The sequence below is a fragment of the Ramularia collo-cygni genome, assembly GCF_900074925.1.
Source record: "Ramularia collo-cygni strain URUG2 genome assembly, contig: RCC_scaffold10, whole genome shotgun sequence".
Lineage (NCBI taxonomy): Eukaryota > Fungi > Ascomycota > Dothideomycetes > Mycosphaerellales > Mycosphaerellaceae > Ramularia > Ramularia collo-cygni.
In genome coordinates, this window is record NW_019716264.1 from 27682 (window position 1) to 51214 (window position 23533).

The following is a 23533-nucleotide window of genomic DNA, read 5'->3' on the forward strand; positions in this document are numbered from 1 at the left end:
GGTTGAATGGCACAAGTTCATCAAACGTTCTGCTCGTTCACAAACAGCCCTGCCATTCCTAGCAGTGATATCGGATTAGCGTGGTTCGTGTGGCYGTTGTCCAAATGTGTTACTCACCCATTCCCGTTCCAAGACACATGCTTGTGAGCAGGATCTTCTTCTTCGTCCTGCGACACTCGCTCAATCCTGTCACGATTTGTCTGACTCCAGTCATGCCAAATGGATGGCCCAGCGCAATCGCTCCGCCTCGCGGATTCATCACTTCCCAGTTCAGGTCCAGTTTGTCTCGACAGTAGACAGCCATCGACGCGAAAGCCTCGTTGATCTCAACGACATCAACATCTTTCTTCAAGTCCAGTCCCACCTTTTTGAGCAGTTTGGGAATGGCCAATGAAGGACCAATGCCCATGATCCGGGGTGGAAGACCTGCAAGTGCTGTCGCAGCATACTTGCCAAGGATTGGCTGGCCCAGTTCGAGCGCTTTGGACCTCTTCATCAATAATAACGCGGCTGCGCCATCCGTTACTTGGCTGGAGTTGCCCGCGGTACTTCGATCTCCGTACTCCTGGAACGAGCCCGGCAGTTTGGAGATTTTGTCGTAGGTAGTGCCCCATCGGATCTCATCCTGCTCTATGAGAACTTCTTGACCATCCTTCTTGACAGTGATCGGAGCGATTTCATCTGCAAACCAGCCCGCTTTCTGAGCAGTCTCTGCTCGTCGATATGATTCCACGGCATATCTGTCTTGCTCTTCGCGAGTTACGTTGAACTCCTTGGCAACAATCTCGGAAGTACCGCCTTGCAAGTGTGTCAACGAACGCGCTGCCAGCCTGCTCTAAAACCACTCACCCATTGGAATCATGCAGTCTCTCGCATCTTGATTCTGCAAGACTTCTTCCACGAATTCGCGATCGAGTCTAGGGATTGGTGTACTCAACAGCTCAGCACCTACCGCGATACCAACATCGATCACTCCGGTTGCTATGGACGTCGCTATATGCTGGGTAGCAGTCAAGCCAGACGAACAGAACCGCGAGCTTGACGAGGCGGCTGTGGTGGAGGGGAAGCCAGCGGCGAGTGCTGCGACACGGCAATAGTACGATGCTTTACCGTCACGGACGTTGCCCAGACAGATGTCCTCCACGAGCGATGGGTCCATGTTCATACGCGTTCGGACCTGCTCTAGGATCTTGAAGGTCAGGCCATCGAGCAAGGTATCTTTCATAGCACCTCGACCTGCTTTGGTCAAAGGAGTCCTCAGGGCCAGAGTGATAACCACATCATCGGGAAGCTTCTGGGTGCTTGAGCATCGTGTGAGATGTTTTCCGTCAGAGTGAATCTTGAGACATACATCTTATCCAACGGCGTTGCCAAAGGATTCAGCTGCGTGGCGAACTGGGAGACGCGATCCATGGTCGTCATCGTGTGCGTCGGAGAAAGGCGAGTCTCGACCGTAACTGTCTGAATTGAGGCGGCGATAAGATTGTCGTTTGCTTTGGAGCGCTCTCTCACTTGGACTGCTCCCTACTACACTTCTCAATAGCATTCGATGCCCTCGGCAGTAAGATGCGGGGCGAGAGGGCAGCCGCCAGCGGCCGAAACAGAAGTCGATCTTGCCTCTTACTTTGAAACCTGATGGCAAGTGCAGCTGACGCTCTGCGACTGGCCCATCCGTAAGTTATGTTATGAGTGTGATGGGCCCGTCAACAGTGGACGGTGTTGCGCAGCGATCGCGTCGGAGCAATCAATGGTCGCGTTGCGGAAGCAAGCATTTCTGCGACATACCTTACAGTTAGCGCCTTGGGGGTCTGAGCATCTGAGACTCCGTCGTCTCATCGAAGCTCACTCTCAGCTCAAATTGCCCGTGATTCCAGCCGGCGTCAGTCCTGGTCTCTCAACAACAAACCACATTGCAACTAAAATGGCGCCAGACTTGCACTCCCAGAAGATTGCCTTCATAGGCACGTTAGCACCGCCCGGTTTTCAGATTCGACAGAAATTAACTTCGCGCAGGCGGCGGCAACATGGGACAGGCAATCATTGCCGGCCTGCTGAACAAAGGTTTCCCCAAGAGCCAAATCACCGTCTCGGAGCCATGGGAAGTCAACCGCCAGAAGATGGCTGATCTGGGTGTGAATGTCACCACGGACAATTTGGAGGCGGCCGGCTCGGCCAACATCGTGATCTTGGCCGTCAAGCCTCAAGTTGTCAAGACGGTCTGCGAAGAGCTCGCTTCGTCCAGCTACTCCTCCGACAAGTCACTTCCTCTGCTTGTATCTATTGCTGCCGGAGTTACCGGTGCAAGCCTCAAGAAGTGGAGCACGACAAAGGATGGAAAGTCGCTGCCGATTGTGCGAGTGATGCCCAACACACCAGCACTGTTGGGTGAGGGTGCCAGCGGTGTCTATGCAGCAGAAGAGGTCACCGAGGAGCAGAAATCGCAAGTCAACGCTCTGCTGAAGAGTGTGAGCCGTGCCACAGAATGGGTCGACAGGGAGGATCTCCTTGACGTGGTCACTGGACTTTCAGGCAGTGGCCCGGCCTACATCTTTGCTTTTGCAGAGCACCTCATTGCCAGTGCCACCAAACTGGGTCTCTCAGAGGAGCAGGCAACGCGATTGGCAACCCAGACCTGCTTGGGCGCTGGTAGGATGCTCGTTGAGGCGTCTGAGCAGCCGGCTCAGCTTAGGAAGAATGTGACGAGCCCAAATGGCACCACACAAGCGGCATTGGAGAGCTTCGAGGCTTCTGGCTTTGCTGCTATTGTCGACAAGGCTGTCAAGGCGGCTGTGTCTAGAAGCGAGGAACTTGGTCGCGCATAGATTGTGTGCAGCTGAACAAGCATTCGGATCAATGAGAACTCCGTGTCAGATCTGTCGTGAGTGGTAACGCGGTCGGGTGGGTAGGAGCAGCCTGCCAACGGACTATCTTCAGCCTAAAGCATCATCCCACGTCTCCGTGCAAGCACTCTCTTTTCGTGTTTTCCTCATACCCTTTCGTCGTATTTGTCGCATTTGTTAGGTTACTTGTAGGTGGTGCGAGAATACACCTGGAAATCATGCCTTCTAGCACTCCATTTTCACAATTGCGGTCAAAGAATCGTGAACCCGGGAAAATTGGCCAATCTCCCACACCAGCCGCCAAATAGGCCGTGAAAGAGTAGCAGACATCGAACACTCATCTGAAAGCCAAATTAGCTGGACTTCAATGTTGCTGCCGTCGCGAAGGAGGCATTAGTGGAAAATATCGCTACCCCAACCCTAACCCTAAGCTCCGTGATGAAAATAATATTGCTTGAACTGGGAACATGGGCATGAGGCAGCCTTATCAAACATTGGTGTGGTTCGCTCTCAACTGGAACGTCCGAGGAGTTTGCGAAGCTGTAGTCCTTGAGGCTGCACATTTCACTCCGATAGGTTGAGGTGCTGTACGAATGTGTACTCATACGACCACAGACTGCTATCTAATCCAACTCATCATCATCATCTTCATCCTCATCCTCGTCCTCGTCCTCCTCCTCGTCATCTTCTTCATCCTCGTCCTCCGTCACCTCACCACCGAGCTCCTTGACCTTGGACTTGTACTCGTCCCGTTTAGATTCAATATCGCTGAGAACGAGCAACATGGTGTCAAGCTCCTCCTTGGCAGCCTTTTCATCTTGCTTCGCCTTGGCAATGCCAGCCTCAAGCTTCTCCAGCTTCTCCTTGGCGCTCTCCTCGCTCTCCTTCAATGCAGCGACATCGGCTTCATGCTTTGAAAGTTCCTCTTTGGCCGCCTTCTCGCTTTCGCGCGATGCGGCAATGTCGGCCTCAAGTTTCGCCAGCTGCTCCTTTGCTGCCTTCTCGCTGTCCTGCGATGTGGCGACATCGGCCTCGAGCTTGGCAAGCTTCTCCTTATCCGCGCCGCTAGGTCCAGCAGCGGTGCTACCTTTCTTTCCACCTGCTTTTCCACCTTTGTCGGCAGGCTTGGCAGATTCTTTGGCAGCGTCGCGCTCCTTTTCGGCTGCTTTGATCGCAGCTTTGGCAGTGTCGCGCTCTTTCTCAGCAGATTTCACCGCAGCCTTGGCAGCGTCTCGTTCCTTTTCGACAGCTTTGATGGTATCCTTTGCGGCCTTTGACTCCTTTTCGGCGGCAGCGGTAGCGTCCTTTGTCGTTTTGACTTGCTTCTCGGCGGCCTGGACAGCATCCTGAGCAAGCTGCAGATCTGTTTCGAGAGTCTTCGCAGTATCCCTTGCAAGCTTCAATTCTTTCCGAAGAGCACTTGCGGCTTCTTTCGCTACCTCAAGCTCTTTTTCAAGATCCGCAAACCCGGCACGTTCGGTTTTCAGCTCTTCCTCTCGGCCGGCGAGCTCGTCCCTGACTCCCTCGAGCTGCGACTGGAGACTGTCCATCTCTTCGCCGCGGGCATCTACAGCTGTTTTGGCAATATTGAGTTTGGTCTCGGCAGCAGCAGCACTTGCCTCGGCGGCCTGCAATTTCTGTTCCGAAATGGCGTGCTTTCTTTGCAGTTCTTCAAGCTGGCGGGCCAGGTCTCGCTCACGCTTGATGAGCTCGTTGTGCTTCCCTGTGAGAGTTTCAAGCTGCTGCTTCACGTTTGTGTGACCCGTGGACTCAGCTCGAAGGGCGTTGCCTAGTTCAGCAAGACGCCGCTCGTACTCCTGGATCTTTTGCGCTGTGCCAGCTTCCCGCTCTCTCAAAGTGGCATGAGCTTGACGTTCGGCCTCTTGCTTTGTCTCTGCGATCGCACGTTTGTTCTGTGCGTCAGCAGCTTGTCGTTGCTGCTCGTTCTTCTTCTCCAGCTTTTGAATTTCCTTCTCGTGGCCCTGTTGCATTGCTTGGTTGATCTTTTTAAGACGCTCAACTTCTGAGTTGGCAGTTTGTACATCTTTGGCAGCAGTCATACGGTCTTGCTCGCCTCTCTGCCCTGCCTCGAGTGCTTCTTTTTGAGCCGACGCAAGGGCATCTTTGCTAGCTTGGATCTGTTGTCTTAGCTCGTCGAGTACATCGCGGTCGATGCCCGCTTCGACTGCAGAGGGAGGCAGAACCTCGACACCAGGGTCCTTGTCAATGGCTCTTCGTAGACGAGAATACTCCAACGCGAATAAGTCTGCGAATACCTTGCTCACCATACCATCTCCGGCTTCGTCGGACTCTAGATCGAGATCAAAATCACGAATTGCAGGTTGTCGGCGGAGCTGCAGAAGTGCTTCGAGATACTTCGTTCGACCAAGCTTCTGTTGCAGAATTGGTGCCATGGTCCGTCTCGGGATGGGCGAGTCCTTGGTGCTGAACTCGTAAACCGTCCCGAGGAGCACGGCAGCCAACCCAGTGATGGTAGGATCTTCTGTGGGGGTCTTCACCAATCCCACGAGACTCTGCAGTAGACTTGACCCTTCCGCCAAGAAGTCGTCGACACCTGGAGCGAAATCCCAAAGCAAAGTGGTCAGCAAGCTGGCATAGGCAGCACCCAGTCGCTCATCAACCGGCGCCTGTAGGGAAGCCTGCAATTGCGATCCGAGCCCTTGGATGCAGGTGACGACATCCTCGCCTTCACTCTCGTTGCCCTCCCGAACCGCAGCGAGAGCAGATTTCGCCTCGAGGTTGTCGGCCACCAAGCCTTGCACTATCCAAGAAGCGAAGACAACACTGTTGATGTCATCTCCGGACGGGTGGAGCAAAGTCAAAAGTACGTTGGCTGCTTCCTCTTGTTCCGCATGCCCGTGAATGGCGCGTTGAAGGAAATGAACCTTTATTCTATCATGGTTGGTGAGGTATGCCTGAGTCAACCCACAAGCTGCCGCTCGCAGCGAGGAGTCTGCTTGCGATTTGCTCAAAGCCAAGTCTAATAGAGCTTCGATAATGTACGTGCGACGGGTCTCCGCGCTGACACGTGCGCTGCCCTTTCCGGAGCCAGGATTCAAACGACTGCCGTTCGTTTTGGGTGCCTGTTGGGCCTGTTGTGAATTGTGCTCTGTGTCTGCGGGTGTGACAGTGGTCAGCGCAGCGAACTGCTCCTGTAGAGAAGGATTGTCCTCGATGAGCGCAGCGGCTGATCTCAGTGCTGTGGTCTGAATGGGGGTCGGCAGGTTGGAACAGAATCCGAGGTCGATCAAGGTTTGAGCGATTCCGGCCCTGAAAAAAGCAGCCTGGTTCTGCGCAGTCCCAGACTCGCCAGGAACTAGGAAAAGCCGGAGAAGTTGCAGCAGACCCCACGCAGCCTTCTCACGACTTTGTACCAGGAAGGCGGCCTCTAAGGGGTCTGAGGGAAATGCCTGTTGTAGCAGCTGAGCCATCTGAGCCACACATCCAGACTCGCGGAACATAGTCTGGTTGCTTGCAGAGCCCTTGATGAGGTTCGCGAGAAGACTCAAGCAATCCTGGGCAGTGATGCCCGCCTCGGCGAGGCCCCCTTCGAGCTGTATGAGAGCGAATATCTTGCCGAAGACATCTTCAAAAGCCACAATCTTTCTGAGGTCTTCATTCGCTCCGCTAGTAAGGTCGACGAGCAACAATAGTCCCGCATTTCGTACAGCATCTCGTCCATCATCCAGCACGCCCACCAATCTCGAAGTTCCCAACGGTGCAGAAAGTATGCACTCTTGCAATCGCTCGGGTCTTGCGACACAGACGGCAGAAAGTAGCTGTACGCTGTACAACCGGGAATAGTAATCGGCGTAGGGACTGGTAGGATCGAGCAAGTTCAGGAGCATCACGATGTTGTCTTGGCGCTGGCATTAGCTTAGCTCTTGCCTTTCTAATGAAGTATGATTTGTGGTGACGGAGGACATACCATTGAGAACTCATCTGCCAGGAACAATGCAATCTCGTCACCAGCCTCTGGCGAGCTCGAGTCGGGGTTGAATAGCATGAGTAGAGTTTCAAGAATCAGACGAATCGTGTCAATATCGCCGCCCTCTTGACTTCGACGGGTCTCGCCATCCTGACTCCCAGCGGAGCTTGCATCTCCCAGTCCATCTCGCTTGAGCGTTGATATGAGCTCTCGTAAGGAGCCACTGGCGACAGATGCGGGATACTGTTTGGCAAAACTTCGTAGGCCCAAGATCGCGGCGCGTCGGTCTTCAAGGAGTGTCGCGGACTGCAGGCGGCCACTGAGCGTGTCAATGGTCGCCGTGGCCGTTTGTAAAGGTGGTGTCTTGAGCATTGTGGAATCGTGGGTCGTGAATCCCCGGACCAGGTGTGATTATCTCATGGTAGGAAACCGCGCGATGCGACGTGATATCGTGACTGTCGTAGTTTCAATCCAGCACGTGTTTTCAAAGATTCAACGCGTTGTGATGTCTCTGTGCAATAAGGCCCTCGGTGTCCTGAGCCAAAAGTTCCAGTGACCATCGACCCCGGAATCCCGGGATTCTTTTCGGCCGCTGCCGCGTCTAGAAGTGAACCCTTCAACTTCTTCGCCTCCACGACGTGCTGCATTCCTCTTTCATCGCCAACTACGCGCCGGCAGCCTTGTCAACTTCTCTGCCCGGCCTCCGATACGACCTGACCTGCCATATTAATCTCAGGGACGGAAATCCTGTAGCTCCTGTGTAGACGCCACGAATCGAAGCAGAAAGTGAGCCTCGAGGAGCTCGCGCTGACTGACCCCAATCGCCTTTCTCACCTGGACGTACATCTCGATCCTTATCGCATCCACCGTCCAAGATGGGTGTTCCGGCGCTGTTTAGWTGGCTCAGCAAGAAATACCCAAAGATCATTTCACCCGTCGTCGAGGAGCAGGCCCGCGAGGTCGAGAACGACGATGGCACGACCACCACCATTCCGATCGATGCGCGCGGGCCCAATCCAAATGGCGAGGAGATGGACAATTTATACCTAGACATGAATGGTATCGTCCATCCATGTTCGCATCCCGAAGACCGTCCTGCGCCTGAGACGGAGGAGGAGATGATGATAGCAGTGTTCGAGTACACGGAACGCGTCGTAAACATGGTGCGCCCGCGCAAACTCTTGATGATCGCTGTGGATGGTGTGGCTCCCCGTGCCAAAATGAACCAGCAGCGCAGTCGGCGTTTCCGCAGCGCACAGGAAGCGGCGGAGAAGGACGCCGAGGCGGCGGAGTTCCACCGTCGCATGGTTGCCAATGGCGAGCGTGTCGATGAAGGCCACGCGCTGAAAAAGACGTGGGACTCCAATTCCATCACGCCCGGCACTCCCTTCATGGACTTGCTCGCGGCCAGCTTGCGATACTGGGTCAGCTACAAATTGTCTACGGACCCTGCTTGGGAGAAGCTGAAGGTTGTAATCTCTGATGCCACTGTACCCGGCGAAGGTGAGCATAAGATCATGAACTTTGTGCGATCTCAGCGCAGTTCGCCTGATCACGATCCAAACTCCAGGTAAGTCTACTGTTACATCTCTTTCTGCCGCACAGCTCTAGCTCTCGCTGCTCAAGAAGACCCTTCCCATTCACCGAAATGCAATGTCGATTTCTCTGCTAACACGCATAGACACGTCATGTACGGTCTGGATGCCGATCTGATCATGTTGGGCATTGCAACTCACGAGCCCCACTTCCGTATCCTTCGCGAAGACRTCTTCGCAAACGACACCAAGCCCGGTCATTGCCGAAAGTGCAATCAGCCTGGTCATATGGCTGCAAATTGCCAAGGCCTGGTGAAGCCGGACGAGAACGTGGTCAAACCACCGAAGCCATTCATCTGGCTCYACGTCGGTATTCTACGCGAGTATCTTGCAGTTGAAATGAGTGTACCCGACCAAGGCTTCCGTTTCGACTTGGAGCGCGCACTGGACGACTGGGTTTTTATGTGTTTCTTCGTTGGAAATGATTTCTTGCCACACCTGCCATCGCTTGACATTCGCGAGGATGGTATCGACACGCTAATTGCTATATGGCGCGACAACATTCCCGTCATGGGTGGGTACGTGACCAAGGACGGTCACGTAGATCTTGCGCGAGCGCAGTTGATCCTCGCCGGGCTCGCAAAGCAGGAAGATGCCATCTTCAAGCGGAGAAGAGAGACAGAAGTGAGAACTGCGGCTCGAAATAAGGYGCGCGATGAGCGTGAGAACAGGGGGAACAAAAGGGCGCGTTGGTCGAATGGTGGTGCTCCAACAGGCTTCGACGAGACTATTGTGAGAAGAGGTCCGAAAGGAGGCATCATCAGAGGCGAAGCCGCCCCCGACCCGAATGCACTGCCAACATTCGCTCCTGGTGCTGCACAGACCAAGAGTGACCCTCGCTACACCGCTGGTCTGACCCACGCAGATGTTGTTGGTGGAAAGGCCGCACTCGACAAGGCGAACCAGGACAACCGGTCTGCTGCCGCTGTGTTGCGAGAGAAACTTCTGGGCAGCAAGAAGCCTGCCGACAACCAGAAGGCTGGGGTTGAGGCTCTCTTTGCTAGTGGCGGTGCTGATGGCGGCAGCCAACCCTCTCCCGTGCTCGGCAAGCGCGCTCGCGATATGGTCGACGACGCCGCGGCGGACGAAGCTAGCTCGAATCCATCTACACCTGGCCGCAATACCCCGGACAAGGAGATCGCGGACCCCCTCAACCGGGGAACCTCCGGTGCTTTGGGTGGCAATTCCAAGAACACTAGCGAAGAAATGCCCGAGGATACTGTCAAACTGTGGGAGGATGGCTATCAGGGCCGTTACTATGAACAGAAGTTTCACGTCTCACCACATGACATTGAGTTCCGCCATTCAGTTGCACGATGCTACGTTGAGGGCCTCGCGTGGGTCTTGTTATATTATTTCCAGGGCTGTCCTTCGTGGACATGGTACTATCCTCATCACTACGCACCCTTCGCTGCCGATTTCGTGGATATGGAGAAGCAAGTCGTCAACTTCGAGAAGGGAAAGCCTTTCCACCCCTACGAGCAGCTGATGGGTGTCATGCCTGCAGCATCAAACCACACCTTGCCCGCCGTCTTCCACCCGTTAATGACGGAAGACGACAGTCCCATCAAGGAATTCTACCCGGAAGACTTCGAAGTGGATCTCAACGGCAAGAAGTTCGCGTGGCAAGGCGTAGCTCTGCTTCCTTTTATTGATGAGAAGAAGCTGCTGGATGCCATGGCGACCAAATATCCACTTCTGTCAAAGGATGAACAGCGACGGAATGCTTTCGGCGAAGAAGCATTGATTTTCAGTACGAAACATCCACTCTACCACGACGTCGTGTCAAACTTTTACGGCAAGAAAGCCACAGAGGGAAAGTTCAAGATCAATGCCAAGGTATCCGAGGGTCTCTCAGGCAAGGCCTCAAAGGACGAATCTTATGTCCCTAATTCGGAGCTTAAGTTCCCTTTCCCGACCAGTGACGAACAAGATCATCAGTTTGGTGATTTGGAAATGGATGAGAGTGTGAAAATCTCCTATCACATGCCTGTTCTGAAGAGCGTTCACAAATCAATGCTGCTCCCTGGCGTTAAGTTTTCAGAGCCTGTGCTAGACTAYAACGACGTTGAGACGACGCGGAACCGTGCAAACAAGTCTGGGCGTAGTTTCGGTGGGGTGCAGCTATCACAGCATGGTGACAGGTCAGATGGTCGTCGCATCAACTATGCCGCAGGGGATAGGGGAGGACACAACAACAACAACAACCGAGGTGGTTATGGCGGAAATGGATATGGAGGAAATGGTGGCTACGGCGGTCGCGGAAATGATCAATACGCAAGCCGCGCTGCTGAGGCACTCTCTAACCTGCCACCACACCTCGCTGCACAGGCAGCGCAGCACGGCGTTTACCCACCACAGCAAGGCGGAGGCAGACCTCCCCCGGGCTACCCTCCCTTGCCTCCACAGGGCTACCCTCCGGCAAACTATGGACAAGGCCGAGGTCCACCACCTCCTCCGCAGAACGGATACGGCGGCCATCAGAATGGCTACGGGGGACGCGGTGGATACGGGGGAGGACAGGGCACTTATGACCAACGCGGTGGCTACAACCAGGGCTATGGCGGTGGCGGTGGCGGAGGCTATGGACAAGATTCGAATGGCTACAGCTATCAGGGCGGCCGGGGAGGTGGCCGTGGTGGTCGACGCTACTAGGTGCTCCCAGCTCTTGACCACTGGCTCGATGAAAAGGTACGCTGAGGGGCGCAGGATCTCGGAGTGATGTACTGTAGTAAGGTAGTATTTGAAGATGCTTCGAGAGACAGATTGAAAGTGACTGCTTTGCGATGCAGCTGTGTGCAAGATTCCACGGGTTTTACCGAGTCACAATTTATGGGTCGGCTGTGTTGAATGGTGATTACAGGATTGAATATGCCCGTCCACATTTAGCAAGCAGGAAAAGAACATTCCGTGGACTTCATGTTCCTTCCGCATAAGGGATGGAGAAGTTGAAAGTTGCCGGCTCTCGTAGTGCCAGGCAGTGAATCGACAACTCCGCTCGCCAACTGGTGGCTACGAGAAACAGAATCGAACTATATCTCGGAGACGGAGAGCCAGGTGTCTCACCGAAAAATGTCATATTCATCGTGTTGCTGTTGCATCTGCCTCCATCGATTTAATCCGAAGTCCCGCAAATTAGAGTTTGAGATCGCCGTTCCAGGTACATTAGCCTCCTCTCTGCGCGTCGACCCTTTCTCGCTGCGACCTCGCGCGTCTTCAAGTGCATGCCATAGCTCTATCAACTCACCGGAGCGTCCGGACAACTCAAGACAGATGTGGTCGCGAACAATCCGAGCGGCAAGAATCCAGCTAAGACAGGCTCCCCGATTTTCATGCCTCAAGAGAAACATCACTGGACAGCAACACCCTCCGGTGCCACATACGACCTACTTTCAACAACCGCCGCCTCAACCTCCCAAAAGACCGCGAAGAATACTGCGAAATGTTCTGTGGAGCACCTTGTGTTTCTCAGTCGGAGCTGTCACGGTTCTCGCTGTGCTTGAAATTCCGTCAGATTTGTTGTCCGAGTTGCAAAGTATGTTCTACCATCTCAAGTCTGARCCGTGGAAATTAATGTTGCTAATTTATGATGCAGACGAAGGGGAGGCCGCCGAAAAGATCCAAGAGGCTTTGATTGCAGGTGCTAATGATGCTGCTGCTCGGCATGTAAGTTGGATCTCTGAAACGATCATGGACCTCACGCATGCATACAGATCCCCTGAGATCATGCTAGGACATCGGAGATGAATTCGAGATACTGAACTGTACGAGACACTGCTAATCAAGCCATTTGTGCAGGTGCCGCCATTAGATGCCGAGCATGCTACCGAGCTTTTACTTGCTCGCTCCGGTTTCTCTGTCACACCAACAGCCGTTGCCCACACTGTAACGTCGCCTTCTAATCAACCCTGCGAGGATACATGGTCCAGCGGTGCCTACAACTTTTTCAATGACCAGACCAGAGATTGGTACGAGTGGGCCGTTTTTGATGGTCATGCCGGACCACGCACCTCGCAGTATCTCAAGGACTTCCTACCCACGATTGTTGGCGAGCATTTGTGGGACGCAAAGTGCATGGACCAGCCGAATGAAGCTCGGATCGTCAGCACGATCAAGAAGGCTTTTCAAACCATCGATCATGCAATCGTTGGAGAGGCCGGCAACCGCTTGCAGATGGGAGGGCCTCTCGCGGAGATGGTGGCAACTGGCGCCGCAGCGTTCTCTGGTTCTTGTGCGATCTTGGCATTATACGACCCCGTTCGATCGTTACTACGCATTGCAAATGTGGGAGACTCGAGAGCTGTTTTGGGGCGGTGGGATTCCATTGGACAGAGATACGTGGCCGTGCCCCTTTCTGTTGACCATACAGGTTTCAACCAAAACGAAGTGGAACGTATTGCGCGCGAGCATCCCGGAGAAGAGGGAATTGTTGACCCCAAGACAGGCCGTGTGTTTGGCCTAGCGATATCGAGAGCTTTTGGGGATGCAAGATGGAAATGGAAGGAAGAGTTGACGAGAATGGCGCAAGAGAAGTTTTTCGGCCCAGCTCCGCGACCTAACGGAGTAGTCAAGACTCCACCATATATCACCGCGGAGCCAGAAGTTACGACGACCAAGATTAATACCGCACCGGGTCACCCGGATTTCTTGATCATGGCCAGTGATGGCCTGTGGGACAATCTATCGTCGGATGATGCTGTAACTTGTGTACAGCAATGGCTGGACAAGAACAGACCAGAAGCTTTTCTAGACGAGAATGCAGGGAGCACCCAGTGGAACGGTACGATTTCCTGGTTCGAAGTCAATCGATGATGCTGACGTTACTTTAGAACTCGTCCGACGGAGAAATTCTGGCCTTCCCCCAACATTCACAAGCGCCAGTGACCTGGAAGCTGGAGACGACACATGGTGGGACGAGGAAGAGAGATGTCTGAAGTGGAAATCGTCTCCTAAGTACTTTGTCAACGAGGACGACCATGCCGCGGTTCACCTTGTGAAGAACGCTCTGGGCGGAAAGCGAAGAGATCTGTTCGAGGGGGTCATGAGCGTTCAATCGCCGTATTCTAGAAACGTGAGAGATGATATCACTGTTCATGTGATATTCTTTGGGGTTAAAACACCGGTCAAGCCGTGAAATGAGACGATCTGAGGGAGCAGATGTGGTCACGGGGCCGCTGGCGAGGGGTCAGAGGTTGTTGAGCTGAGGAGGAGTACATTCGTTGGTTTGGGAGCTTCTTGATGGAATGGAAGCCGAGACATTCCAACAAATTGCTCTTACAACGCAATCGCTGTTTCTAGGCCAATGAAAGGTACTAGCAGTGTTGTTCGCCGAACTACAGTGCGATTCAGTCGAAACCTGGCTCTCGAATGTAGTCCCGAAATCGATCGATTGGACGGTCCATACTCTCGCGGCCTGAATAGTCCATCATATTGTGCTAATATTCCCAAAACATGCCTGTGTCGATCGAAAATTCGAAATCCGACTTCTTCTTTTACTTTTGACGAAGTGAATGACTAGCCGGACTTAGCGGTGTTTAGAAGCACGGCTCGCTCAAGCTCCATCATCAAACACCGAGCTCTCAAACTATTGCATCCATCTTCGCCTTCTCTCCTCACCGCTACCACCACACATCCACAATGGACCAGACGCGCGCCATCAACGCGCTCGCACCCTTTGTGGCCCTCGCCAAATCGGCCAATTCACCCCGCGCCGCCGCCGATCTCGTCGCGCAGGCCACCTCCGCCGCCAACACATACGTCTTCGCCGAGCTGCTGCAACAACCCAATGTGCAGGCGCTGGCAGGTCAAGAGCAATATGGAAACTTCTACACGCTGCTCGAGCTTTTCGYCTGGGGAACGTGGGAGGACTATAAGAGTGAGTATACTTTCATCCAAAAAGGCCATTTCACATGTGACAGCCCGTTGATATTTATACAGACGCATCCGCTTCTCTTCCCCCGCTCTCTGACACACAAGCTCAGAAGCTCCGTCTACTCTCCCTCCTCACATTGGCCTCCCAAAAGTCCGATTCGCCTTCCACTGGATCAACCCTCAGCTATCAGTCCCTCTGCACCCGCCTAGACCTTGCCTCGCCCGTCGAGCTGGAGCAGCTCATCACAACCGCTCTCTATAGCGATCTCATCACCGGTACTCTCAATCCCGCCGCTCAGACGATCAACATCACATCTGTCGCGCCTCTCCGAGACCTGGCACCGGGCAGTGTGCAGTCCATGATCGCCGAACTTGCAGCCTGGAGCGGACGCTGCGATGCAATGCTGGTGGGTCTTGATGCCGAGATTAAGAAGGTCAAGAACGAGTCAGAAAAGCGTGCGAAGCAGGAAGCTAGAGCAGAGCGGCAGGTCAAGGGAGTGACGGATGAGGCGGAGAAGGGAGGCAACTCGGGCAAGACGATGGCTCCGGCAGCTCCCAGTCGAACGGGTCACAACACACGCAACGCCTTTAAGCGGGAGGTGTCGAATGAGGAGTACAGCGACGACGACGACGATGTCATGGACCTGGATAGTGGGACTACGAGTAAGAAGAAGGGAGGTCTGAAGGGATACTTTTCCAAGCGATAGGGTGGCTTGGGACAACCCTCTCAGTAAAGTAGTCTCGAGAAATGATGCTGTGACTGCGGGAAAACGAGAAGTCGCGGTCGAGGCGAAGAGAAACAACGGGCGACGAAGAGCGTCGGAGACATAGGCCGCGGAGGCCACGAATATACAGCAGAATAGCGCGACCTGCTGCATCTACGGATGCGAGGCACTCTGCATCATTACGAGATATCGAAGAAATGACATATGAAGAGCTTTCCATGTGGTTGGAGAGACTACTCGCCATTTCTGGGACCAGACATTGGCTCTGAGTGAAGATGCGCTGAATGCTGTTTGAACCCCGTCCAAGCAGCAATCATTGCAATGCGTATGGAAATGCCGGGTGTCAGTCGAGCTGGGTTCAATCAGTTGACAATCATGCCTGCCTGGCAAAATACGCGGTGGCGGGTAAAGAACAATATGATGTTCTGTCCAGAACGAATGACAGCATTATGTTAGATTGGCCTGGTTCCATTCTATCCTTATCCCTCTACCAAGGCTCCGCCTTTGGTATCAGCGGCACCGCTTCCCTCTCCTCTCCTTCACCCGCATCATCCTGCTCGTCTTTCCTTGGATCCGCACCGACTTCGCCATTCTTCTTCCGTACCCTATGACTCGCCCGATTCCATCCAAATCTCGCCATAGCCCACAACAGTCCCACGCCAGCACCACCGAGAATTCCCGTCGGCGCAATCAAAAACGCAGCACCGCTCGCCACAGATCCGATTGCCGTTCCGCTGATTGCAGCGACTATCGCGCCAATGGCTGCGTATTTGGCATATCGAACGATTCGCCAGAAGAGGAAGACGGTGATGTAGCGGAGACTGCGGAGGAAGGCGCGGGTGCGGAGCTGGGTTGGCTGCGGTGAGGTTTTCGGGTCAATCATGAATTGGATGTGTTTCTTTGCCGTGGAGAGGCGGGTGTTTTGGTTGGGAGATGCATTGCCGTGAGCGGGCTCGATGGCTGTGGAGTCCGCCATTGATGCTGTTGATGAGGACGAGGTAAAGTGAATTCGAGACAGGGATTTCGGGTCAAGGAAAAAGGATTATCCGCGCATCGACTGCGGTYTGCATGAAATGGCGGCTGATTTCCGTTCTTCTATATTTCAACTTGGTATATTGGATTGTAAGTCTTCGCAAGTCTTCACATGCAGCAATGCCAACAGAAGTCATGTCTCTCCGTGTGTGGCTCCAGCCCACTTAGCGGCTGCCATGCTCATCCCTCAACTCCTCGTCTTCTGACGTTTTGAATACTATCGTCGTCGTAATGGTGTTTGAGAATTTGTGTTGGATGCGTACGACCTCCAAGCCTTGTGTCTTCTTCTCAACGCGGTCATCTTAGTGCGAGGGACCACATAATTGGGCCTTTCCAGGCATTGTGAGGTAGGGCAGTGCATGTAGAGGAGATGGAAGGGGGAAAGTGTGTCTGATGTAAAATAGAGCGTTGCTTACGGTGTGAAAGTCACTATAAGGCRGTAGTAAGTGATGTGACATGAGTTGAAGGCTTAGGCACACTTTCTTTCATGTCTGAGCAAGGKACCGACTGGACCTGGCCGTTACCAGAGTCTGTCGATCATTGATACCCTTGACTGTGTCAGAATCATTGTAAAGTAGCTCTACGGAGAAGTTGCAGAGGGTAGCATCATCACCGACATCACTTGGGCTGTCAAAGCATTTGATGGGGTGGTGACCTTAGCTTGAAAGCGGAAGTCTTTCTTCCACCATGCACGCGGCTCTGTTGTCTCAGATGTGCTCGCCCTAGACTCACGATCTTTGGGATTGCAGAACAGACGTTCTGAATTTAGGGTTCCAGCTTGACCGTCAGCCGTACGCAGAGCAATAATGCATTCGCCCACGAGTTATGGCAGCGTCCAAGGTGCTTCGTCGGCAGGCGACACTCGTGTAAGTGCTTAATTTCGCCTTTGAACAAAAAGGCCTCATGCCTTACGCTCGTCACCAGCCTCTGCATCGTCTCCATCTACCGCCAATGGGGTATCATCCAGCTCATCCAATCCGAACAGTAAGGCATCGTCCTCCAAGGTAGGCTGAAGATACTTGTCGTCGGCCCACAAAGTAGGATCGCTCACATCAGGCTTCTCCTTTCCAGCTTTGACTTCAGCTCGGATGTAGTTCACCAGCTTGATGCTGGAATAAAAGTCCAATTCTATAGTTGTCTTAGTATGAAGATGGGCGGTGAAATGGTTTGGTTTACCTACTGTGTTGTTGCTGGATGGCGACAAAATCAAAGCCCAACTTGTCTTTGCAATGTTCAATCATCGCTTTGGCTGATGGGAACTTTTCATCGGTAAGTAAGCATTGGATGCTTACGGGCTCCGAGTCGTCTTCAACATCATCCCATCCTTCCGAGTCTGGTTTGATGTCGAAAGGCTCCTCGCTTCCGCTATCTGAGTAATCGTCTTCCGGAGGTGGGCCTTCGACTTCGCCCGCACTGTTCCTCATACGCCATCCGTGGGGAAGTTCCGGCATTGTGCAGCGGTAGATTGAAGTCTCACAATAAAATGTTCGTCAGGATGTTAAATTCTCGTTTCGCATCCGGCTCCGACTCCGGCTGATAGGCACAGATAAAATAAGCTTTGTGGCTCCACCGCTAGCAGGCACGTCATCCGCGGACCAGAATGCTGAGCACCACCTTTGCGATGGCCGCCTCTTCCTTCTCACCCACTCCTACGCAAGTAGTGAGAGACGGGAGCTCTGCAGATGGCGCCGGACAGAGGGATACCGTCCGGATCTTCCGAGAACTGGAACGAAGACATGAGCACGCCCAGTGACGATGAGCATGGCCTGGAGCACGAGACCAGTCGCAGTATCGCACAGGAGCCCATCGGCCAAGAGCCAGACGCTGCATTTCTGGCGAAAAGGAGCGAGCAGCCCCAGTTCACAGCCAGGGCACTATTCACGGGGATCTTGATTGGTATACTCATCGCCTTTTCCAACACCTACTTTGGTCTGCAAACCGGATGGGTATCTTCCATGGCCATGCCGAGCGCGTTGATCGGATTCGCGTACTTCAAAGGTCTTCGAACGTTTGCTGATAGAATGGGCGGGCCTCTAAAGAGAATGGGATTTGGGGAAGGATTCAGCGAGGTCGAAAATGTGTTGGTACAGACAGTCGCTGGATCTGTAGGAACTATGCCCTTAGGATGTGGATTCGTAGGCGTTGTTCCGGCCCTGGAATTTCTGCTGAAGCCCTCCGAGATTCCTGATTCACAGAAGCCACACGCGTTAGCGACCTCCACGTCTCAAGAGGCGATGACCGGTATTCGACTGCCCATGTCAAAGCTTATCGGATGGGCCCTGGGCCTCTGCTTCTTTGGTGTCCTTTTCGCCGTTCCTCTTCGTAAAGAAGTCATCGTCCGTGAGAAGCTCAAGTTTCCGTCGGGAACTGCGACTGCTTTGATGATCGGCGTTCTTCATGRCGGCGAACTGACGGGTGTAGAGGGTAACATTGAGCAACATTCCGCTCGTCGTAGAAGACGACAGCATTCTGAAGACGACGAAGAGAGTCGAGCTCTTATCGGTGATAGTCTGGCGCCAGAAGAGGAAGAGCCGCTCCAGAGGCGTGACAGCCAGAGCGATGCTGCAAAACGAGACTGGCAGGAGCAGATTCGGTTATTGATAACGTCCTTCTGTGTTTCCGGGGCATATGTACGTACAAAACTCGACGCCTCGGCCACTTTTCAGGATGCTAACCATATTCACAGACCCTTGTGTCTTACTTTATCCCCCAGCTTCACTCCATACCCATATTAGGCTCTCATTTATCTGAAGTCTGGCTGTGGAACCTGAATCCGAGCCCGGCTTACGTTGGCCAAGGCATTATTATGGGACCTTCAACGACAATCCACATGTTTATAGGCTCTGTAATTGGCTGGGCAGTGCTGTCGCCAATTGCGAAACACGAAGGTTGGGCATCGGGCCCTGTCTCAGACTGGAACACTGGCTCAAAGGGATGGATAGTCTGGGTCAGTCTTGCTATCATGCTCGCTGACGCGATTATCAGCTTAGGATGGCTCGTCATGCGACCTGCTATCTGGTATAGTCGGGAGTACGGCCCCGAGATCTTTCGCGGTATGCGACGCAGAGGGGTATTTAGGTACCTCAGGGAAGTCTCGCGGCCTTTAGTAAGAGGGTACAGTCCAGTAAATCTAGAGGATCCGGTCGATGGCGATACCCACCATGCTTTGAGGAAGACGAAATCGGCGATGGATATTGAAGAGTACGATGCGCCCCCTGAGCATCAGATTGGCGTGAAGACGACCCTCATCGGCCTATTTTTGTCGCTGGTCTTCTGCATCGGTGCTGTGCAGTATTCCTTTGCAGGAATCATCAGCATTGGACTGACAGTCCTTGCGCTCGTACTTGCCCTACTTTTGAGTATCATGGGCGTACGAGCGCTTGGAGAGACTGACCTCAATCCCGTCTCGGGCATCAGCAAACTCACCCAGCTCATCTTTGCAGCTGTTGTCCCAGCTGGAACTCCTAATGCCGTCACGATTAATCTCATAGCTGGTGGAATAAGTGAAGCAGGTGCGCTGCAGGCTGGAGATCTGCTCCAGGATTTAAAGACAGGACACCTTCTTGGAGCCAGTCCCAAGGCGCAGTTTATTGGACAGTTGATCGGGTCTGGAATAGGTGCTGTCGTGAGCGCATGCGTGTATCGACTCTACACAAATGTCTACACCATCCCCGGTGGATTGTTTCAGGTGCCTACGGGTTTCGTGTGGGTCTTTACAGCCCGGCTGGTCACCGGGCAGGGACTCCCTCCTAAAACGGCAGAGTTTGCGTTTGGCGCCGCGATTATTTGGGCACTTTTGACCGTCCTTCGAATCTATGGAACCAGACGTAAAGCGGCATGGGTGCCGTACGTTCCTGGTGGCATTGCTGTAGCTGTCGGCATGTACAACACACCGTCCTTCACGCTCGCGCGTACGGCTGGTGGGCTACTGGCATGGTACTGGACACAATATAAGAGAAGGGCAGAAACTCCCATGATAGTCCTCGCATCGGGGTTGATCTTGGGTGAGGGTTTATTGAGCATTGTGAATCTTGGTCTTGCTAGCGCGAAAGTACCGCATTTGATGGTGTGAAGGGAATAGCAATGTCACTTGCCATTCATTCCTCACTTCACGTATGACACGCTTTCACATGCTGTGATTCATCTGAAACTCTGCTGGCTGATGCATTCTGGCTTTCACTTGACCTCACTCCTCTTCCACACATCAACCATCGCTCTGCGACTCCAACGCACTCTCGAACTCGGAGATGGAGCCGCAGCATCCAAACATGACAGGGGCGCAATCCGAGAAGACACGATTAGAACGTATGAATAGCCAACCATTCCCCCAATGCCAATAAATGATCTGACGATTTTCAACAGTCAGCAAGCGGCGACAGCAGCTCGAGGCGCGACTGAGCACTCCCGCATGTGACATCTCCCGAGAAGATTCCAAGTCCGAACAGCACAGTAAGTGGTCTCTTGAAACTCGACTTTCCAGCATACGAGCTCAGTCCATCAATGTAGGTCAAGACTCTTCGCCTTCGAGCAGTCGGACTATGGACAGTCAGACCGGTGTCATGAGGAACAACCCTGATGCCGATGCTGTTCTCGCGAAAGCGTTGACTATTGTTGCGCATGTTTCTGGTGTTACGCCGGACTACAATCTGGGTGGTCGAGTTCCTGGCGAGGCGGGACTATGGCGACACCCGCCCGCCTTGATACGGCAGAGACGTTTGGCCTCCACGTTATGAATGAGGGGACTCTGCTGTTGGAGGGTTCTCTAGTGGCTTCGAGACCGACTATCAAGCCGAGAGACAAGTTTCAGAGAGGCAAGCACTCACTCCGCGGAAGTTGATAAGGGCACGAGTTATGCAAACGGGTTTGGTTCATCAGGTTATGTCGCGAGGACTGAAATTGATGGACTGAAACGATCATCAAGACTTCCTCTGTAATTGATGGTATTCAATCAGAGTAAACCGCGACGCATCCACCAATTCGACTGTGGCTAATCCCACTCCGTTGGCCTGAGAGAGATGTGCCGATTAAGAGGTCCATGCCAAAACCGATGCACCGCACCTTCATTGCTACAGATCCTCGCCTACGCTAGACATCGCTCATAAAATTATACTCCTTTTGCTAATAAGAATGTGATCGAATCAATCATTGAAGCGTGTTGATCCGCTCAGTATCGACGGCCGCTCATACTACCTCTGGCACCACCGTGATCGATGATGGTCGTGTGGCCTCCACGACCTAAGACGATACTTGTTAGCAATTCATACACACATAGGCATATCGTGAGAGAATACCTCTCCGGCTGCCACCCATATGCCCACCACCCAYTCTCATACGTCCTCCATCCATGCCACTCATAAACCCGCGGCCGCCGGACATCTTTCGGGCGGTTAGCATAGACCTCATAGAGAAGGAAACGCGGGKAACACTCACTGGACGTGCGGGCGTAGTGATGATAGTGGTGCTTTGGGTGCGGCGGCGAGGGGATCCAAAACACATGTTGCTGGTTCTCAATGTGCTTGAGGGTAGAGTCGGTCTTTGAGGAGCTGTTGTTGGTATTGAGATGAGCTGACGGTATGAGAGAAGAATAGAAATTTGATTTCTGGTCGTCTGCATCACGAGTGACTTATCTTTTATGGCAGCTCAAACAGCACAGACTTTCCATGACATTCAAGAAGGCAGGCAGGGTCTACCATTTGAGTCTGTGATCGGAGGGGTTGCTCATGAAATGCTTGTCTTTGGCCAACGAATGTGATGTATAGGGATCTAGACAAGGCTTCTGTGAGAGACACAATGCATAATAATGCGGTGCACACGTTCTTGGTTGGTCTGAGCAGGGTCCATCAAACGTGTGAGGGTCTTGGACACTGTGAACGGAAACTGATAAGAAGCAGGATCTGGCTTGGAACTGCAGGGAGTTGACAGGAAAAAAAAGTCTCCACTCGTGCGATCTGGAAGCAGAGAACCCTCTTTGGGGCGCAGTAAAGGAATGCGCATCGAGTTCAACAACTGAAAAGAGTACCACCGATACATGAAGCGTCATGGTTTGGACATCCATGGAGGCCTCCAGGTAGGGATACCTAGTGTCAGCCCTGTGATCTACGTCAAGTTGTTGTCATACCACCAAGATCTTGATGGTATGGGCCAAGTTTGATTCCGGTGCCCCGAACAGATTGCATCCACGCAAATGCTCCGCACGGCTCTTGTGAACAGGAAGATTGGGGTTGACGCGATACCGCGTGTCTGCAATTCGAAACCGGATGGCCTTGCCTGCCACGGACGTCGGGGCAAACGGCTGCTCGCAATACGTGTTTCATGGCATGACGATCTTCGATGAGACTGTGACAGGTCCATGCCACCAGTGTGTGAGAGGAATCCAGCTTCAATCTTGTGATGTGGTTGGATCCTTTGGCCATCCAGTCATCAATTTCCGCTTAAAAGTTTTACCGCTTTTCACACCTTCCTTACCCTTTGCAGAGCATCACCTACAGTACATTTCACCCAACATGGCAGATCGCAAAGGCGCATACGGCGCTTCTTCCAGCAGTGACACGTCCTTTCGCAAAACATGGAACCGCGATGAATACGCCGCAAAGGCAAGCGAGCGCGATGTCAAGATCAAGGAAGAAGGCAAAGCTCGATACGAAGCTGCGCTCGAGGGCAAGAAATATCATCAGCGAGCCTCTACGCCTCCAGATGCGCGTGAAACAGAAGCGAGAAAGGCGAGGCTGAATGTGGCGGACCAAGTTGGCAAAACTCAACTCGTCGTCGCTGGTGCTGGACAGGGAAAGCGTGGCAAGAGTGCGGGCTTCTACTGTGATGCCTGTGATCTCACGTACAAGGACAATCTGCAATATGTGGAGCATTTGAACAGCAAACAGCATCTGATTGCCACTGGAGAGACTGGAGAGGTGAAGCGAGCTACACTGGACGATGTCAAGGAGCGGTTTGAGTACCTCAAGCGGAAGCGGGATGAAGAAAAGGCGCGGGATGCCGTTGATTTGACGACGAGAATTGAAGTCGCCAAGGAGCAGGAGGAACGCGAACGGGAAGAGAAGAGACGGAAGAGGAACGAGAAGCGGAGGAAGACGAAGGACGGCAAAGGTGTCGAAGAGATCAAGCTCGAGAATGATGGAGTCATTTGCTAGACTTGATATGTCATGCTGATTTAGCGAGGCGTTGGGGTGCTATGATGGGTATGGGTATAGGGCGGTCACTTGAATTACCATGTTGTATATGTAGGGATGCTTTGAAAGACATGGTTCAGATGCAGCCTCTTCAAGCAATGGTACAGGCTGACCAATGCCCTTTGACTGTTGCGCTCGATGTTCTTGTGCATGCTTTCCTCTCTACCAATTCGACTAAGCGCCCACTCAACTGCAGTCCTCCAGGCCTTCCATCGAGATTTGTTCCGTCGAGAAGCCTTGATATTGATTCTCCCCCGCTGCCTTTGCATGTGAAGACTATAAGCCTGAGGCAACAATCTGTGCCGCTGTCGAGCTAGACCCTGAAATGTTAAAACGC

The 23533-nt window shown here is 53.2% G+C and overlaps 11 protein-coding genes; 7 read left to right on the plus strand and 4 right to left on the minus strand.

Moving 5' to 3' along the window:
• Positions 1 to 20: 20 nt before the first annotated feature.
• Positions 21 to 1422, minus strand: RCC_06629 (probable 3-ketoacyl-CoA thiolase A; the record flags this gene model as incomplete). XM_023771892.1 has 4 exons in its annotated part: positions 21 to 58; positions 118 to 798; positions 850 to 1301; positions 1352 to 1422. The coding sequence occupies 4 exons, from the start codon at positions 1420 to 1422 to the stop codon at positions 21 to 23; spliced, it is 1242 nt and encodes a 413-aa protein (XP_023627660.1).
• A 602-nt stretch (positions 1423 to 2024) lies between these two features.
• Positions 2025 to 2822, plus strand: RCC_06630 (related to PRO3-delta 1-pyrroline-5-carboxylate reductase; the record flags this gene model as incomplete). The annotated part of the gene is made up of 1 exon (XM_023771893.1): positions 2025 to 2822. The coding sequence occupies one exon, from the start codon at positions 2025 to 2027 to the stop codon at positions 2820 to 2822; it is 798 nt and encodes a 265-aa protein (XP_023627661.1).
• A 641-nt stretch (positions 2823 to 3463) lies between these two features.
• RCC_06631 (uncharacterized protein) lies at positions 3464 to 7161 on the minus strand (the record flags this gene model as incomplete). XM_023771894.1 has 2 exons in its annotated part: positions 3464 to 6727; positions 6790 to 7161. 2 exons carry the CDS (start codon positions 7159 to 7161, stop codon positions 3464 to 3466), a joined length of 3636 nt encoding a protein of 1211 aa, XP_023627662.1.
• Positions 7162 to 7664: 503 nt separating this feature from the next.
• RCC_06632 (related to 5'-3' exoribonuclease 2) lies at positions 7665 to 11039 on the plus strand (the record flags this gene model as incomplete). XM_023771895.1 has 2 exons in its annotated part: positions 7665 to 8359; positions 8471 to 11039. The coding sequence occupies 2 exons, from the start codon at positions 7665 to 7667 to the stop codon at positions 11037 to 11039; spliced, it is 3264 nt and encodes a 1087-aa protein (XP_023627663.1).
• Positions 11040 to 11657: 618 nt separating this feature from the next.
• Positions 11658 to 13518, plus strand: RCC_06633 (uncharacterized protein; the record flags this gene model as incomplete). XM_023771896.1 has 4 exons in its annotated part: positions 11658 to 11919; positions 11980 to 12050; positions 12156 to 13164; positions 13214 to 13518. The coding sequence occupies 4 exons, from the start codon at positions 11658 to 11660 to the stop codon at positions 13516 to 13518; spliced, it is 1647 nt and encodes a 548-aa protein (XP_023627664.1).
• A 503-nt stretch (positions 13519 to 14021) lies between these two features.
• Positions 14022 to 14962, plus strand: RCC_06634 (related to ACOB protein; the record flags this gene model as incomplete). XM_023771897.1 has 2 exons in its annotated part: positions 14022 to 14259; positions 14322 to 14962. The coding sequence occupies 2 exons, from the start codon at positions 14022 to 14024 to the stop codon at positions 14960 to 14962; spliced, it is 879 nt and encodes a 292-aa protein (XP_023627665.1).
• Positions 14963 to 15467: 505 nt separating this feature from the next.
• On the minus strand, positions 15468 to 15956 carry RCC_06635 (uncharacterized protein; the record flags this gene model as incomplete). The annotated part of the gene is made up of 1 exon (XM_023771898.1): positions 15468 to 15956. One exon carries the CDS (start codon positions 15954 to 15956, stop codon positions 15468 to 15470), a length of 489 nt encoding a protein of 162 aa, XP_023627666.1.
• A 957-nt stretch (positions 15957 to 16913) lies between these two features.
• On the minus strand, positions 16914 to 17463 carry RCC_06636 (uncharacterized protein; the record flags this gene model as incomplete). XM_023771899.1 has 2 exons in its annotated part: positions 16914 to 17140; positions 17193 to 17463. The coding sequence occupies 2 exons, from the start codon at positions 17461 to 17463 to the stop codon at positions 16914 to 16916; spliced, it is 498 nt and encodes a 165-aa protein (XP_023627667.1).
• A 231-nt stretch (positions 17464 to 17694) lies between these two features.
• On the plus strand, positions 17695 to 20084 carry RCC_06637 (related to permeases-unknown function; the record flags this gene model as incomplete). XM_023771900.1 has 2 exons in its annotated part: positions 17695 to 18642; positions 18699 to 20084. The coding sequence occupies 2 exons, from the start codon at positions 17695 to 17697 to the stop codon at positions 20082 to 20084; spliced, it is 2334 nt and encodes a 777-aa protein (XP_023627668.1).
• A 196-nt stretch (positions 20085 to 20280) lies between these two features.
• On the plus strand, positions 20281 to 20745 carry RCC_06638 (uncharacterized protein; the record flags this gene model as incomplete). XM_023771901.1 has 3 exons in its annotated part: positions 20281 to 20317; positions 20375 to 20461; positions 20519 to 20745. 3 exons carry the CDS (start codon positions 20281 to 20283, stop codon positions 20743 to 20745), a joined length of 351 nt encoding a protein of 116 aa, XP_023627669.1.
• A 1770-nt stretch (positions 20746 to 22515) lies between these two features.
• On the plus strand, positions 22516 to 23157 carry RCC_06639 (related to C2H2 finger domain protein; the record flags this gene model as incomplete). The annotated part of the gene is made up of 1 exon (XM_023771902.1): positions 22516 to 23157. The coding sequence occupies one exon, from the start codon at positions 22516 to 22518 to the stop codon at positions 23155 to 23157; it is 642 nt and encodes a 213-aa protein (XP_023627670.1).
• Between the last annotated feature and the right edge of the window lie 376 nt (positions 23158 to 23533).